At 36.8% G+C, this 15,191-nt stretch overlaps 1 protein-coding gene across 4 annotated transcripts in view; it reads left to right on the top strand.

The window, feature by feature from the left end:
- LRP2 (LDL receptor related protein 2) overlaps positions 1-15,191 on the top strand; it is a 118,807-nt gene that overhangs the window by 54,576 nt on the left and 49,040 nt on the right. For all 4 annotated transcript variants that reach the window (XM_010406826.4, XM_019290235.3, XM_019290234.3 and 1 more), the window contains exons 29-38: positions 195-379; positions 1,221-1,449; positions 2,551-2,728; positions 4,714-4,842; positions 8,492-8,658; positions 11,108-11,251; positions 12,168-12,277; positions 13,142-13,319; positions 13,639-13,852; positions 14,914-15,153. In XM_010406826.4, coding sequence (XP_010405128.3) covers positions 195-379; positions 1,221-1,449; positions 2,551-2,728; positions 4,714-4,842; positions 8,492-8,658; positions 11,108-11,251; positions 12,168-12,277; positions 13,142-13,319; positions 13,639-13,852; positions 14,914-15,153 — 1,774 coding nt within the window. The remainder of the gene's footprint in view (positions 1-194; positions 380-1,220; positions 1,450-2,550; positions 2,729-4,713; positions 4,843-8,491; positions 8,659-11,107; positions 11,252-12,167; positions 12,278-13,141; positions 13,320-13,638; positions 13,853-14,913; positions 15,154-15,191) is intronic.

Genomic DNA, 15,191 nt, shown 5'->3' with positions numbered 1-15,191 from the left:
TAACTTCTTCAACAGACCTACTGAAGTTAGTAGGATTGTTTGGGTTTATGCTTTGCCATCACTTTGAATATGTGCACGCTGTGATTCCTTCTGCATAATAGACCTAGAAGATATGGAAACTTGGTTCGCCATTTTCCATATCAGTAGAAATGCAAAGGGTAAAATTTAATATAAACTTTTTTGTTACTAAACAGGTGTTTGACAGTGGTGTCACCGTGACTGAAAGCATAGCGGTAGATTGGGTGGGTCGTAACCTTTACTGGACAGACTTTGTTCTGGAAACGATTGAAGTCTCCAAAATGGACGGGAGCCACAGGACTGTGCTGATTAGTGAAAATATAACAAACCCAAGAGGACTAGTGTTAGATCCCAGAACTGAGTAAGATTTTTAAATTTTTTTTTAAACATGCCTATTTTATGATGTAACTATTAAAATTTGGGACATGGCCAAATTGTATTGAAATTGTAAATTACAAAATTTAGTGTGTTTGCAGAGCTGATTAATATTTAAAGTCATGAGGTAATTACTGGTGATCTGTTGCTCTGTTTCAGTGTAACAAGATGACTTTTTAGCTATAAAAGATTTTTATACATTTGCTTCCTAGTTAAGAAATACTAATTCAAAATGATGATGTATCACTTCAGTTGGTGATATACCACAAGCTTATATGTGATTTAATGTCATACGCCTACCTTCATAGCCCCAAGTCTAAAGTAATTATTTAGATTGTATTGTTATCACAAAAGCACCTTCCCATTTCAGACAGCAAGTGGCATAGAGTAAATGAAATATGATTATTTGAATTGTTCATGTACAAACTTTTACTTGTTTTTGAGGTCTTCAATGCCTTGAACTCTGTTTACTGCTAGTTTTAGTGCTGTTAACATTATCAATGCATACCTGTATTAAATTCTTATGTAGCAACTGGAGAATCAGATTATAATCAACATTAAAAACCAGTGATACCAGTAGCTCCTATGTGCTGCTATTATCGACAAATAGAAACAGCAGTAGAAGTACTAAAAGTATTTTTATAACAGAAATTACTGTAATATCTTATGTAAGCATATTGCTAAAATAAATAATTTCAGTATCATTGTGTAGGACTGTTCTTAGAAAGATTGCTTCTATTTTTTGGGTTATGAGTCTTCATGTAATGTTTCTCAATAGGCAGCTAGGTTTTTTTCCCAGATTGGTAACCAGAAGTTACTTTTTTCAGTGCTCATGTAATGTTCTGGACTGACTGGGGCCAAAACCCTCGAATTGAAAAAGCCAGCATGGATGGCAAAATGCGCACAGTGATTATCAATAATAAAATCTACTGGCCCAATGGACTTTCCATTGATTATCCAAATAAACTTCTCTATTTTGCTGATGCTTATCTTGATTATATCGATTTCTGTGATTACAATGGAAACAACAGACGACAGGTGGTTGCAAGTGATCTGGTAAGACTTTAATGAGGAACTGTTATTTTTGCATGTCCCTGCTGATAGTACATAAAAATATATTTTCATTGTCGTAGACTTGGGTGTATTTTTCTTCAAAATATTTAAGTGAAGCAGATGTGAAATATTTTAGCTTCTTCTTGCTGCTGTAAAAAGAGGAATTGCATATCCTATTCAGTCTCTCAGGAGATCTTCAGCAGAGCCTGGAGCTCCATGTAGACTTAGTGCTTTAGATCATTCTCATCTTTTCTGTCTGCATGTATGAAATCTGAAGGTGACATCTGACATTGCTGCTATTAGGTGGTGCATTTTCTGTAGGCAAATATAGTACAAAAAGCCTGGAGAAACTTTTTCTGGTCTTTTGTGGGTGACTATTGCTACTATTGTTGACAGCAGTGAAGGGTTTTGTGCTACTGGAACTTGGTGTGTGCAGCAACTCCATCAGGACCATCCCTCTTACAGGCTATCTCCCAGGGAAGTGCTCCTGGCAGCTTGTAGCACTGTCCTTGCATGAAAACAATAGTTCAGATGTTCAGTTGGTACACAGAAACTGGTATCAATAACCACCTGAATGTTTTCAAGAATTGACTCTTGGGGCTTTTACTTTTGGCTGGAGAGACAATTAGTGTGAAATAGGAGCCAAGGCAATCTTTCCACTCCTGGTTATCTGAAATCTAGATAAGCTACCTTCTTTGAACCCTGGTAAATTTTAGGGGAGCTTATCAGGAATGCAAGTTCTTGACAGGTCTGTAATTCTCATTAGACATTTTCCCGATGTGCTCTTGAAAATCTACTATTGGGTTTTCATCTGTTGGTTCTGCCCTGTAGTTAGACTGCTTTGTTAATTCCTCATTTGCTTCATCTCACAGAGTCTAGATAGCATTTTAGTTTTTTAAAAAATATATTTTCCTCATAATTTATGTCTTGTTTTTAGACAATAGATGATATTTCTTTTTTTCTTTCTGGAAAATACCTTTTGAGACATGGTTACTTCCTTATTTATTTATCTAAAAATTATGCTCAGCTCTGTTGTTACTTCATTGCAAGCTTTACATATACAAATCTCCAGAACTAAATTGATACTCAACCTTGCCTGTTTAGATATTGCAGCATCCACATGCTCTAACCGTCTTTGAAGATTTTGTGTACTGGAGTGACCGCTATACTAATCGAGTAATTCGGGCCAATAAATGGCATGGAGGAAACCAGACAGTTATGATTTATAATATTCACCAGCCATTGGGTCTTGTGGCAGTCCATCCTGTAAAGCAGCCTAATGGTAAGTTCATCAAAACAACTTTGGTAATTGCAGAAATAAGCATGCAGTAATGTCATGCATTGGAACACCAGGCATCAAGTCTTTTCAGCAAATGGATTGGGTTAAAACAAGCAAGTAATTAATACTATAATAGACTTACAACTGTTCAATCTGGTGTTAGGGAAAGTAACCATCTAGGCAGCATTTCAGGATAATGACTAACCAGAAAGAATAATAAGGAGGTGGGTAAGTGCCATTTTCTTGCACTTCTGAATATTTGTATAAGACAATTGAAGCATTTTTGGAAAGCATTTTAATTAAAAAAATTTCTCTCTGCAGTATACCAGATTCAATTTCTTGTGCATTAATAATTCTTTTTGAAAAGATTACTGTCATCAACCTTCTCTGAAAGTACTTCTACATCATTTTAGTCAATGAAACAATAATGATAAATAGACCCCTTCATTGCATTAAATATTCTCCCTGAGGTCTTCTGCAGGTGATCTCTTGTAGCTGAAAGACTGTAAAAAAAATTCTTTCTGTTAGGTAGACATCTTTCATATCAGACATTTTGTTATTTCATGGCATGACTTGAAGAGTGGGAAGTATATTGATAAGAATATTATCTTTCAGCTTTAGTTGTATTTCTTGTGTATGGAGTGTTTCCAAGTAATAAATATTAAAAAGACCTTTTGTTTTTGTTCCTTGAAAGACACCCCCATGCCAGGGAGGGTGGAGACTTGCATCTGAGTTAGGCACACTAGTACTTTCAGTGCTGCATTTGTTTCGGAACAAAACCTTCCTCAGTCATGTTCAGAACTAAACTCATCTAGCATTCTCCCAGCAAATTGATCAGTTAGAAGAGTGTAGCATTAATTTATGCATCATAATTATGGTTTGAGAGGTTTTATTTTACAACCCAAGGTTTAAAAAACTTTGTATCACTGGTTGAGAAATTTTTTTCTTTTTCTTCATTGTATTTAGTACATTCATAATTTTTCATTTTGAATTATTCTATTGTACTTTATGTGGCCAGATGGAAAAGGAGGAATAGAGCACTAGCAGAGTAGCAAAACATATTGATGTTGACTAATGAAGAAATAATTACTTGCTGATTGAAATTTCAGATGCAGTCATCTACTGTCATCCCCTCTCCTTTTTTTGTAAATCATTAGATCTTACACTAACCAGAGTTTAGATTCTTTTTACTGATGACATGAACAATTTTCTTAGAGTTTGAGTTCTGAGTTTATGCCATTATTTAATTGTTATGTTAGTTTGTTTCCAGTTCTTGTTAGTTTTTATCTTGGTAACAATTGTGTAAATTCCTGGAACTTCCAAGCTTTTTAGAATTAGGTCTTCTGCAATTGCTAAGGATATACTCAAAACCTGATTTTTGTTTTCTATGAAGATTACTCATTCTGAAAAATCTTCTTTAGCAGCAATTTTGTGGAAGTGATCTAGGTTGAATTTTCATGTATAGTAATAATAGCAGTCGGGAGAGACCTTCAATGTCTGTTTTTTTACATTTTACAACTTTAGATTGACAGTTGCAAAATGATCTAAGAAATTTGGCATTGAACTCCCACTATCTTTGAAAAAGACATTGCAACTATTTTCTCTTTAGTTTCTCCAAGAAATTTCAGCAAATAATTTAAATCCCTGATCTCGAAGGATTATTGCAATCAAGGACTGCAAATGCCACATGTTTCCTCATGTAGTTAAGAAAAGTGTGAAATGGCGTTTGAAAGATTTTGTTATGATGCATAAAAGTTGAAAAGATCACTATGATAATGATACTGGGTTTGCATGGAAAACTGTATCCTGTTACAAGTGTATTGTATTGCTTGCAGTTCTTAGAAATAAGAAATAAGAAATATTTTAATTTTAAAGAAATAGCAAAGCTGTCTTGATTCCGGGTTGATGTTATCAGTAGCAATGAGACAGAATATTCTCTCTAGTTGCTCATATTGTTATAGTTGCTAATAGTTCCTTTTTATTTTCAGGTGTTAACTCCTGTGCATCATCCCCCTGTAGCCACCTCTGCTTACTTTCTTCATCTGGACCACTTTTTTTTTCCTGTGCTTGCCCTTCAGGATGGATCCTCTCTCCTGATAACAGGAACTGCATGAGAGGTAGGGCAGTAATAATGTGATGATAAAAAAGAACTGATATTGTCAAATCCATCCCTCTCCCAGGCAAAAAGCATACTTCTGTGGGCTGCTGCTCATGAAATCAGTTTGGGCCACTCCAGACAGACTTCATTTAGGACACATGGAATATACTTGGCCTAATGGTTTGGAGACAGGTTTGGGAAAGAACTGAATCAGAGATTCAGATGCTTCATTTGGAGAAAATGGGTGAAATCAATTTTCTTACAAGCATTTTAAAGAAGCCACATTTTAAAATTTCTCACCACATGGAATGTTTGGCTGTTGGAATGCGTATGGAAGGAGCTTAGTATCAGTTAAAAATGAAAACAGTCTGGCAGATTCTTGTGTTCATTATAAGTATTCAGCTTGGAAACAGGGATTCTAATTGTAAGAATGTCAGGATGCAGGACTGGAAGGGACTTACTTGGTCACTGAAGTTTGTTTCTTTGTTGCCCTCGACTGCACATCATATGTAACCTTTTACCAGTCAAGCTCCAGTTCTAGATTAATCTGGGTTCTTGCGCCTAAAATGACTGAACCTCACAATTTTGATATTTGAAAACCTAATTTTCTGTTCAGATATAGTCCTTCCCCATTTTATGCCCATTTCTGATGACATTTTTGTCCATCAGGATAAATAGCATCAGTAGTTCTCCTTTAGCACTGGTATGTTTTGTTTTGTCTATATTTGAGGTGACTATCACACTCTTTCTCAGCCTGTATTTTGCTAAGAAGTAATTAATGATCTTTTGATTTCCTCTAATGAGGCAAGATGTTCTTCCTCTTACTTATCACTCTCTTCAGCCTATCAGAACTAATGCACTTTAGAATTCAGATCAAGATTTCTCATCTTCAGCTTTTTCCCTCTCCAGTGTAAAAAAGCAGAAGGTGCCAAATGCAGAAGGTCTGGAAACACGGCATAAAATTACATGTGATTATATGTGATGCAGCTGTAATAGAACTAACTTTTGTAAACAACTTCATATCAAAAAATACCACTGAATTTTCTTTGGATAGTCCACAGATCTCAGTGATTTGTACAAGTCATTTAGCCCATTCATTTAAAAAGAAGTCACAAAAATTCAAATTAGTGGTAGGCAATTTGTGACTAGAAATTTGACCACATTGCTTTTTTCAGATGAAGCATTCATCATTAATTTTTCCATCAATTGTACAGATATTAAGTGTGCTTTGGTGCCTGCCTATACAGGAAGCTTCAAATCACTGAAATTTAAGTAGAAATTATCTTTGGGATGAGCTAACACTAGAAATCTGTCAGTCAAAAAATCCTTTTCTTTTAAGACTTTTAAAACTGTCTAAATGTTAAAGGCCAGTATCACGTTCTTTTCCTGCTTGATACTTAGCAGTGTGCTATTTAAAGGGCTGTATTGCATTCACATTTTTCTTAGTCAGCAGCAAGGGAATTACCAATTTATATAATCTGAAATGAAGTGTGAATTTATTTAAGCTATTACAAAAAAGAGGGATTCTTTTAGAAATCTGCACTTGTTAGATTATGTGCAGGTTTATAGAGGGATCATGATGGAAGAAATGGAGCATGCCAGTGATGAAGCACATGCACATGTAGAGGTTGACCCAATTCTGTCCCTGAATTGAGCTCTTGACTTTTCTTATCTTTTCTTTTCACGTGTTGCAAATTTCCCTGTGTCTGCTTAGGTACAACTGTGGCCCTTTTATTGACATAATTGAGAGAGAAGTAGAAATATCTTTCTGTGAAGCCCAATTCTTTTGAACTATATGGACTTATTTTTTTCTATTTAGATGTACTACATACAGTTAAAACAGTATGTAGAAAACATCTACAGATTTGGGTAATTTAAAAAGATGTGTTTGCTGAAGGTCAGCACACCAGAAAAAGTTATAAAAAATATACTTATTCTTTTCACTGTAAAATATTTTAATAATTGCTAATGATTAATGTTGCTGCCAATGGCAGAAAGGTTGGAACTAGGTTGGAATTGGATCTTTAAGGACCCTTCCAACCCAGGCCATTTTATGATTCCATGATTACACATGAATAGGCATTTGCCGTTTCCGTGCTAATCTTTACTGTTATCCTTGCTGTCACTGTTTACTTTAATAGGCCAGCACAATCTTTCAGAAGTAAGATTAAACTGAGCTGCATGCATTTGATTGCCCAGTGTCTCTACAAACAACAATATTGCTGATCTCTGCCTACTTTGTTTGCATGTTAAATACCACCAACTTCATGTGGATGGAAAGGCATTGATTCTAGGACTGCACCAATTTTAGCTTTATATAAGATGAAGAAAGCTTGCCTTTGTGCTTATTTTATTTTAAGTTGCATTTCAGGTTGATATAAAAGATGGTAATGTAGCAAGCTGGCTTGGAAACAACAGAATTTGTGTATATTAAAATATTGTATTAACATGGCACATGTGCGTATTTAATATAACAATACATTAATTTTATATTGATTATTATTTGTCATGTAAATTGTATGAAGTTTAAGAATTGCAGAAGTTATATTAATGCCAATCTGATGAACCTACACAGCTTTTTATATCTCTATAGCCCAGCAAATTTGCTCTGTTTTCTGTCATAAGAATGAGGAGTAATCAGGCTGTGTAGACTTGCATAGGTGTAAAACTTGAAGTAGCGAGTTAAATTTGACAAATACTTCTAGCAGCCAGAGAGAAGTATGGAGAATACCTTTTGAGAGGTGCAGTGATGCTGTGTTTAGTGGCTTTTTATGTCAAAATTTTTACTGCAAAATTTATATAAATGTATTAAGCAGCCAGTAAAGAAAATCAAAACTAAACCAACCAAGTCTTTGATCTATTATAAAAGAGGAAATGGGTTACTGCTACAACAGCCCAGTTCCCTGTTCAGTGGTAGCTTGTGCCTATGGGAAGAAGAGGCTAGAATTTGTTCTCCAAAGAGCAAAGCACAAGGGAGAGGGGAATCCCTGTTCAGGAGATTCTCTTCCCCTGCTCCCTAGCAGATGAGAAATGTAGTTGCTGACCCTCACTCTGCAGCTCTCTGATGCATTTTCTCAGATCACCTGATGAGCTGCCCTTTGTTAATAAGATTTAAGCATACGGGCACAAGTTTACCTAAAAGTAAATATACCATAAGGGAGTATGTCTGCTCCCTTAGGGATAAAACAAGAAACAAGTGCTGCAGTTACATTTAATAATAACGATCAGCAGTTGCTGCTGTGACATTGTTCTTTGCTTGTGAGTCCTGCTTAACAGGCAATAGAACCCATTACAGGCAGGTCCTGCAGAATCCTCAGAGCTTTGCCTGGTTCCCCTTCTCAGAGATTTGAAAAAACAGCTTAGAGCAGCTGCACAAATATCCTTTTTCTCTTGTCTAGCAGTGAGTGATCCTGCCTTATTTACTTCCTTCTGCTCAGAATTTGTATTGTGATTGCATGCTGCTGAAACTTAAAATGTTACAACAGTTTCAATAACTGATTACATCATTCCTAGTGAGGGAAAAAACTTCTTTGTAACTGGTTTCAAAACATCGCTGGTAGTACTGAACCATTCTCAGCATCAGGGAACTTTTGGGTGGGAGGGGAAAACATATCATAATGCCATTTTCTTGACCAGAAGCAACTCTGAATTACTCTCTGTTTTCACAGTTGAACACCCTTTCCTTATTGCTGTAAGAGATAATATAATTTACGGAATTTCTCTGAACCCTGAGGAAAAGACAAATGATGCTATGGTTCCAATAGCAGGAGTTCAAAATGGTGTTGATGTTGACTTCGATGACTCTGAACAGATGATTTATTGGGTTGAAAATCCAGTAAGTTAGTATTTGTGTTCAAAATGTGCACTAAATTAAAAAAAAAGTTTTCTTTATTTTTAAGGAGTGTTTAAGACTGAAATATATTAGAGAGCTTGCTGATAAGAATTTTGATAAATAGAAAGGAATGAAGTGGTGGGTTTTTTGTTGTTGTGGGTTGGTTTTTTTGGGGTTTTTTTTTGATTGGTTTTTCTCCTAGGACAAGTAAGGAAGCTTCATCTCTTTTGTAAGGTAGTTCTTATTTTTGTCAGCAGAAACATTTGATTAATTTTTTTCTGCCTCAGAGATGTGAACAGGAAATATTGGAGAGCACTGACAGACCCATACTCTCAGCCCCGCTGTGCTATACTCTACTCTCTGTCCTCTGTCGACTTAAGACTCAATTCTGCAAACACAGCCAGAACACTTCTCCATGGGAGCAGTACATTGGACACAGTGACACTTAACATTAGTTTGAATGTATGTGCCTCTAATCTAAGCACTTAATGAAGTAACATCATAGAGCGAGACATCTTTTTCTTTAAACAGAAAATGGTTGCAAACTCACAGTAATTTCCAGGTAGTACATATGAGGCTTATAGATTTAAAAACTAATTTGAACTAATTTTTAATAGGTAATTATAATTGTTTAAGTGCTTTTATTGCTGGTCATGAACTAAGAAATGATATGTGTTCCATAAGGCTAGCTTGTCACAAAAAAAACCCCAAACCAACAAAAAAACGCCATAATTTTTGCAGGATGGACACTTCAAAAGAAAAAATCTATGGCAGTGTGTGAGACAGATGTGATAGGAAACTTCTGATTCTGCAATATCTCTTCACTCTTGGAAACTTAAAAGCAGTTCTTTTTGTCAAGAAAAGCAGTAATTAGGTCTCGGAGAAGTATGATGGTAGATAAGGAGATTTCCGTAATTATGTTTTGACAGAAACAATTCACACAAACTTGTTATGTTTCATCCACACAAGATTTTTGCTTTTTTCCCCAACCTGCTTTCTTTACTTTTTGCAGCTTTGAAGTAAATACAATTTTTAAAATGACTAATTTTATATTGTATTCTGTGCCGCTCATAAAGAAATTACAATTTGTTTAATTATTTGTTCTTTTAAAGTTAGAATGTTTAGTTCAATGAAGTATTTAAATAGACCTTTTTAAGGTAACCTTTGCCCAAGAAGCTACTTACATACTTGATAATCTGTTTCATCTTCCCTGCAGTCTGAGAAAATATTCTTGACAGATCTCAGCCAGCAGATACAGCTGGCATATACAATAATGGTGGAGGTCAGGGGCTGATACATACATTAACAGCAAGTTAAATCCTGACAAGTGAAATGCAGGTGCCTTCACAGGCCAAGGGTTAGGTGTTAGCTCTACTTTAGGTGGGTCTTGACAAAGCCTGACAAATGTGTGACTATAGGCTGTGCCCTCTAACTGTATCCCTGACCTGCACGCCTCAGGCTTCTGTTTCTCCTAAACAGGGCTGAGACACCTGTGTCAGTCATGGATTGCTCTCTGAAAAAAAGATATTTCCCTGGTTTCTAATGACAGAAGCATATTTGCCTACTTTCTTAATTGTAGTGCTTGTCTATTACCTCAAGGCCTCTTCCTTAACACCACATTTTGCCTCCATCCATCCTCCTCCATCCTTGCATGTTTGGCTTTTCTTGGGATTTGTCTACACTTTCATAGTTGCTGTAATCTCACTTCCAGTGGTAGCATCATTTGAAGCTGTAGAGTTCAAGTGTACATGCATCAGCTTGTTCACCCGGTCTGAAGCAAAGTCAGGAAAGAGAGATAAAAATCCCCCCGTATTCTACTTGAAAAACACTTCCAACATTTTATTATCTTTAACTGTCCTGTTCCATAGGTTATTAATTGTAAATTTCAATGATAGGCAATACCCTCTCAAAGTAGGGTAAAAAGAGTACCAAAAATTATCCTGTTTTCCTACTTTTTTTTCTGAAGGCCTGGGGATTCAAGGACAGGTTAATTTGCAAATAGCACCATGTTGTTAGGATTCAGCAAGAAGCACTCTACTTCTGTCTAAGAAATTTTAGTTATTTGAGACAGCAGTAAGCTTTGTCTGGAGTTCTTGTTCAGATTTTTGCTGAGATGCTGATTGCTTTTTGAAGCATGATTTTCAATTCTGTACTGAGATATTTAGACGGCATACTGATATCATGGTAACAAAGGAATTAAGAATATACATGGAATGATCACTGCATCCTTTTCTAAAAGTTGACTCTACCTTGTTCCTTCTCTTAGATGGCAACTGCAACATGTGCTCCACTTTTTACTCCTGGTTCTGCTCTATCTCTGCCTCTGCCTTCTCCCTCCTTGAACTGGGCTAGTGTTAGAAAAGATTGCAGTATAAAAGTGTTCATGTAGTTGGAATAGAAGAGTGTTTTCTGCTCTTGACATTTTTTTCACTTTTGTTATTTTTTTTCCAAGGGTGAAATTCACAGAGTGAGGTCAGATGGAGCCAACAGGACAGTTTTTGCTCCAGCAGCTGTTATTGGTGCTCCTACTGGTCTAGCATTGGACTGGATGTCTGCAAATCTGTATTACAGTAACCCGGGGACACAATCAATTGAGGTAATTATTTGAGAGGGACAATTGGAAAATAAGAGCCTAGATTTTTCAATGCTATGTATACAGATTGAAATTAGTAATATTTATTTGGTGAAAAACTTAAATTAGATTTATTTTAAAGTGCAATCTGTCTGTAGAAAAATACTTTACAAACTTGAACAGAAACTTAAATTTGAACATAGCTAAAAAGATTGAAAGCAATATATTCTGCAAACTTTATTTTTGTATAAATCTCTATTTTTTTTCCCCCTAAAACTCATTTGGCTTCCAGTATTTAACGCCCAACATCTCTAATGACTAGAGTTGCTATTGTTACTATCCTCACTTCAAATCAATGATCCCAATGCCTGTGATAATAAAGGAATGTTGCCATTGAATGCAGTGAGATCCATTCCCAAATGCTTTGATAACATATTATGTAGCTTTCTGGAGGCAAGAAGTCTCATGGTATGTGAAGGATAAAATTGTCATTCAGTGTAGGGAATTGGAGGATTAGTAATATATAATACAGTAATGATTGTGAATAAGCCCAGTCATTAGTGTTCTTGTTCCAAAATAGAAATGCCAACTATTAAATTAAAAGGCAGCTAATTTGAGCAAATGAAATGGTATCCTTCCTAAATCAGAATGTCATCAACCCATTCAGGCCTTGAACATATTATGGAGACTGAGAGATTAACTATTTTTATAGCTAGGATCCTTTCTTGTAGGCAGGTTCTGAGCTGCAAGCAGCTCCTTCAAGGGGTGCATGTTAGAGAACGGCGATGGTTAGAGTACAGAACAATGTGCTTTTTCTTCATGGTATTTGAGAAAGTCTTCTGAATTTCAATTCCCTGTTGATTTAGGCTTCATTCCTGTAAATTGAAAATGTACCATAAGTTCTACATTGCATGGTCTGATCACTTCAGTGTTTGCATAGGTCCTGAAGCTGCATGGTGACATAATGTACAGGAAAACACTGATTACCAATGATGGCACCTCTCTGGGAGCTGGCACACCAATTGGTTTGGCAGTTGATCCAGCAAGAGGGTAAGTTTCCAAAACTGCTGTTGTATTTGCTCATGAGTGTATTCTCCGTATTTTTCTTAATTTTTCAGGGTTTTCAAATTTCATCCTGGATTTGACATTGTTTTGTTTGTTTCATATTGGTGCAGAATTTATTTACTCTTTTTAAGCGGTAAAAAATAATTGCATAGCTTCCTAAATTATTGTATAGATGTTCATTCTCCTTAGTTTACTATATCCTTGTATAGTACCATTTTTTAATCAAAAAGAATCTCAGAATATTATGATTGTGAAAAAATGCCTGAGAAATGGGAACCCAGAATAAAGGGAACTCCAAAGTCTTTCTGTAAAATATCTTGTGATGTCTGACTTGAGCCTATCTATAGTAGAAACACACATTACATGGGAAAAATGTCACATGATAAAAAGAACTAAATATAATTTTGCTGCTTGCTCCTAAAAACAATTTGCCTTTTTTCTGTTTCATATAGATTTTTTTCTGATTTCGTAGTTTTAATTGAAAATTGAAACCACACCCACTCTGAAATGTTGCAGCCATCTGTGAAACAGAATTATTATTCTCCTCCTTTTTTGTTATAGTCATAATACTCTAGTGTGTTTACCTGCTGATGTTATAGTGGGACGATATAGGTGAGGTTATGGGCTTCTAAAAATTATTTAAGAGGCATTCTTCTCTTGACAGAACAAGCATTTTTCTCTTTTTCAAATAAGTTCTTTTTCACTGTGGTTTGATTCAACATGAGCTCTGTTCAGCATGGGCTGAAGTATTTGTCTGACAAAGGAATTGGTTTTAAGCATATGCTCAAGTGACTCTGGTCCGCTGATTTCTCTTGGCAGTTTTGCTAACATATCTGATGTCTGTTACAGGAAGTTGTACTGGACAGACCAGGGAACTGACAGTGGAGTCCCAGCAAAGATTGCCAGTGCAAACATGGATGGCTCAGGCATACAAACCCTCTTCACTGGCAACCTGGACCATGTAGAGTTCCTTACCATTGACATTAAGGAACAAAAATTGTACTGGGCTGTCACAAGCACAGGAATGGTAGGAGGCTTTTTTTAATAATTGCTTCTTTACCTGTTTCTGCATCTATGGTTCACATGAGTGATTCTATTACTTCAGTTTTCTCTTGTAATTGGGAGTTACAGGACTAAGCAAAATCTGGATAGCTGTTGTTATTAAATACCGTCAAAAGTACAAGATCAGAAATCATACGCTGCCTGCCCTTTCCTTCCTACCTTGTACATAAAGATTTCATGCACAAAAGAGATTTTAGTAGCGTGTGTTGGATTTTAGTTTTGTATTATAACATTGAACTGTTATTATAAGAAATGTAATCATATTCTTTAAACTGATTTCTTAGATTGAGAGAGGCAATGTGGATGGTACAAATCGTGTGACTCTGGTGGTTCATCTTTCTCATCCCTGGGGAGTTGCTGTGTATGGTACCTTTCTGTACTATACTGATCGAGATTATGAAGTGATTGAACGGGTTGACAAGGCCACCGGCGCAAACAAAGTAGTACTGAGAGATAACGTCCCAAGATTGAAGAGCCTACGTGTGTATTATAGAGACAGTGAGTATTTGCTAGAGAGATGTTTCAGGATATTCACCTTGCAAAAACTTGAACTTCCCTTAGACATAGAATGTATACTCTTTCAAAGGAAATGCTTTGGTTTGGCTTTCAGGAAAAGTGTCAGAAGCATTTTGCCTGGTTTTGGTAAAGAGATGCTCCACCATCTAATTAAGGCATCTATTGGCTCATGTAGTTTTACTAAAGTAGTGTTGACTAAGAAAATTTGTTACTTTAGCTTCAAGTTTTATCTGATTCGTGGCCCCATTGATCTTCAATGACAAGAGACCAGCAGACCCATTGCTAATACATCTGTGCTAAAATGTATAATGATTAGGTGCCCCTGCGTCCCCTTGGAGCGGATCCCACTCAGCCCGGTCAGCTCTGGACGCAGCAGGCTGCGGGGGCCAGCCTCCGGACTCCGGGAGACCAGAGGTCTGGCTCATGGGTCCTTCCACAGGACCGCTGTGATGGAGGCAGGCGGTGGAGGGAGGAGGCAGACTCAGATCTGGGTGGAATCTGGAAGTTTATTGAGCCCCTGGACACGAGATCCCACCTCCCAGGAATGCCCAGCTCTGAGCGAGCTCAGAAGGCACTTGCAGGAGGTTTTATGGGAGGGTGGTAACAAGGGAGGGATCAAAGGAATAACCAATTGGAGGAGGGGAGGGTGTGGTGAACAGGATGAAAGGCGCATAAGGGAACCAACCATGGGAGAAGAAGGGAGGGACCTTGTTCCCCTGGCCAATCACACGATGCCCCAGCCAGAGCTTTCTAGAAGCCTGGGAGGGGTGCCAGCACGATTGGCAAGGGCTAGGGAGGAGATAAAGGAGGGAATTAGGGTAATTGACAGAGAACTGGGAGGGTACAAACTGGGTAAATACAAAAGTACAAAACCTGAGGGGAGACCCAGACTAAACCAAACAAAAACACACTCCCACAATTAGGATCTTTATTTTTTCACCTGATTGTTAAGACTATACAAGTGTATGAATGTGGGTATATGTCCATGGGTGTTTGTGATGATACAGTTGAGATTTTTGTTTTACAATGTATGTCTTTTGCAGATTCTGCTGGTTCCTCAAATGGCTGCAGTAATAATATTGGAGTTTGCCAGCAGCTTTGCCTGCCTATGACTGGTGGATTATTCTCCTGTGCCTGTGCTACTGGCTTTCAGCTAAATCCTGATAACAGAACCTGTTCCCCATACAGTTCATTTGTAATTGTTTCTATGCTCTCTGCAATTAAAGGATTTAGTTTAGAGACATCAGATCACTCTGAAGCCATGGTACCACTAGCAGGAAGAGGTATGTGAGTATTATAATAGGAAAAAATCTTGTCATGC

This window comes from Corvus cornix, chromosome 7, assembly GCF_000738735.6.
Source record: "Corvus cornix cornix isolate S_Up_H32 chromosome 7, ASM73873v5, whole genome shotgun sequence".
Classification (NCBI taxonomy): domain Eukaryota; kingdom Metazoa; phylum Chordata; class Aves; order Passeriformes; family Corvidae; genus Corvus; species Corvus cornix.
Note: the sequence above shows the minus strand (reverse complement) of the source record. Positions and strands in the feature narration are given on the sequence as shown.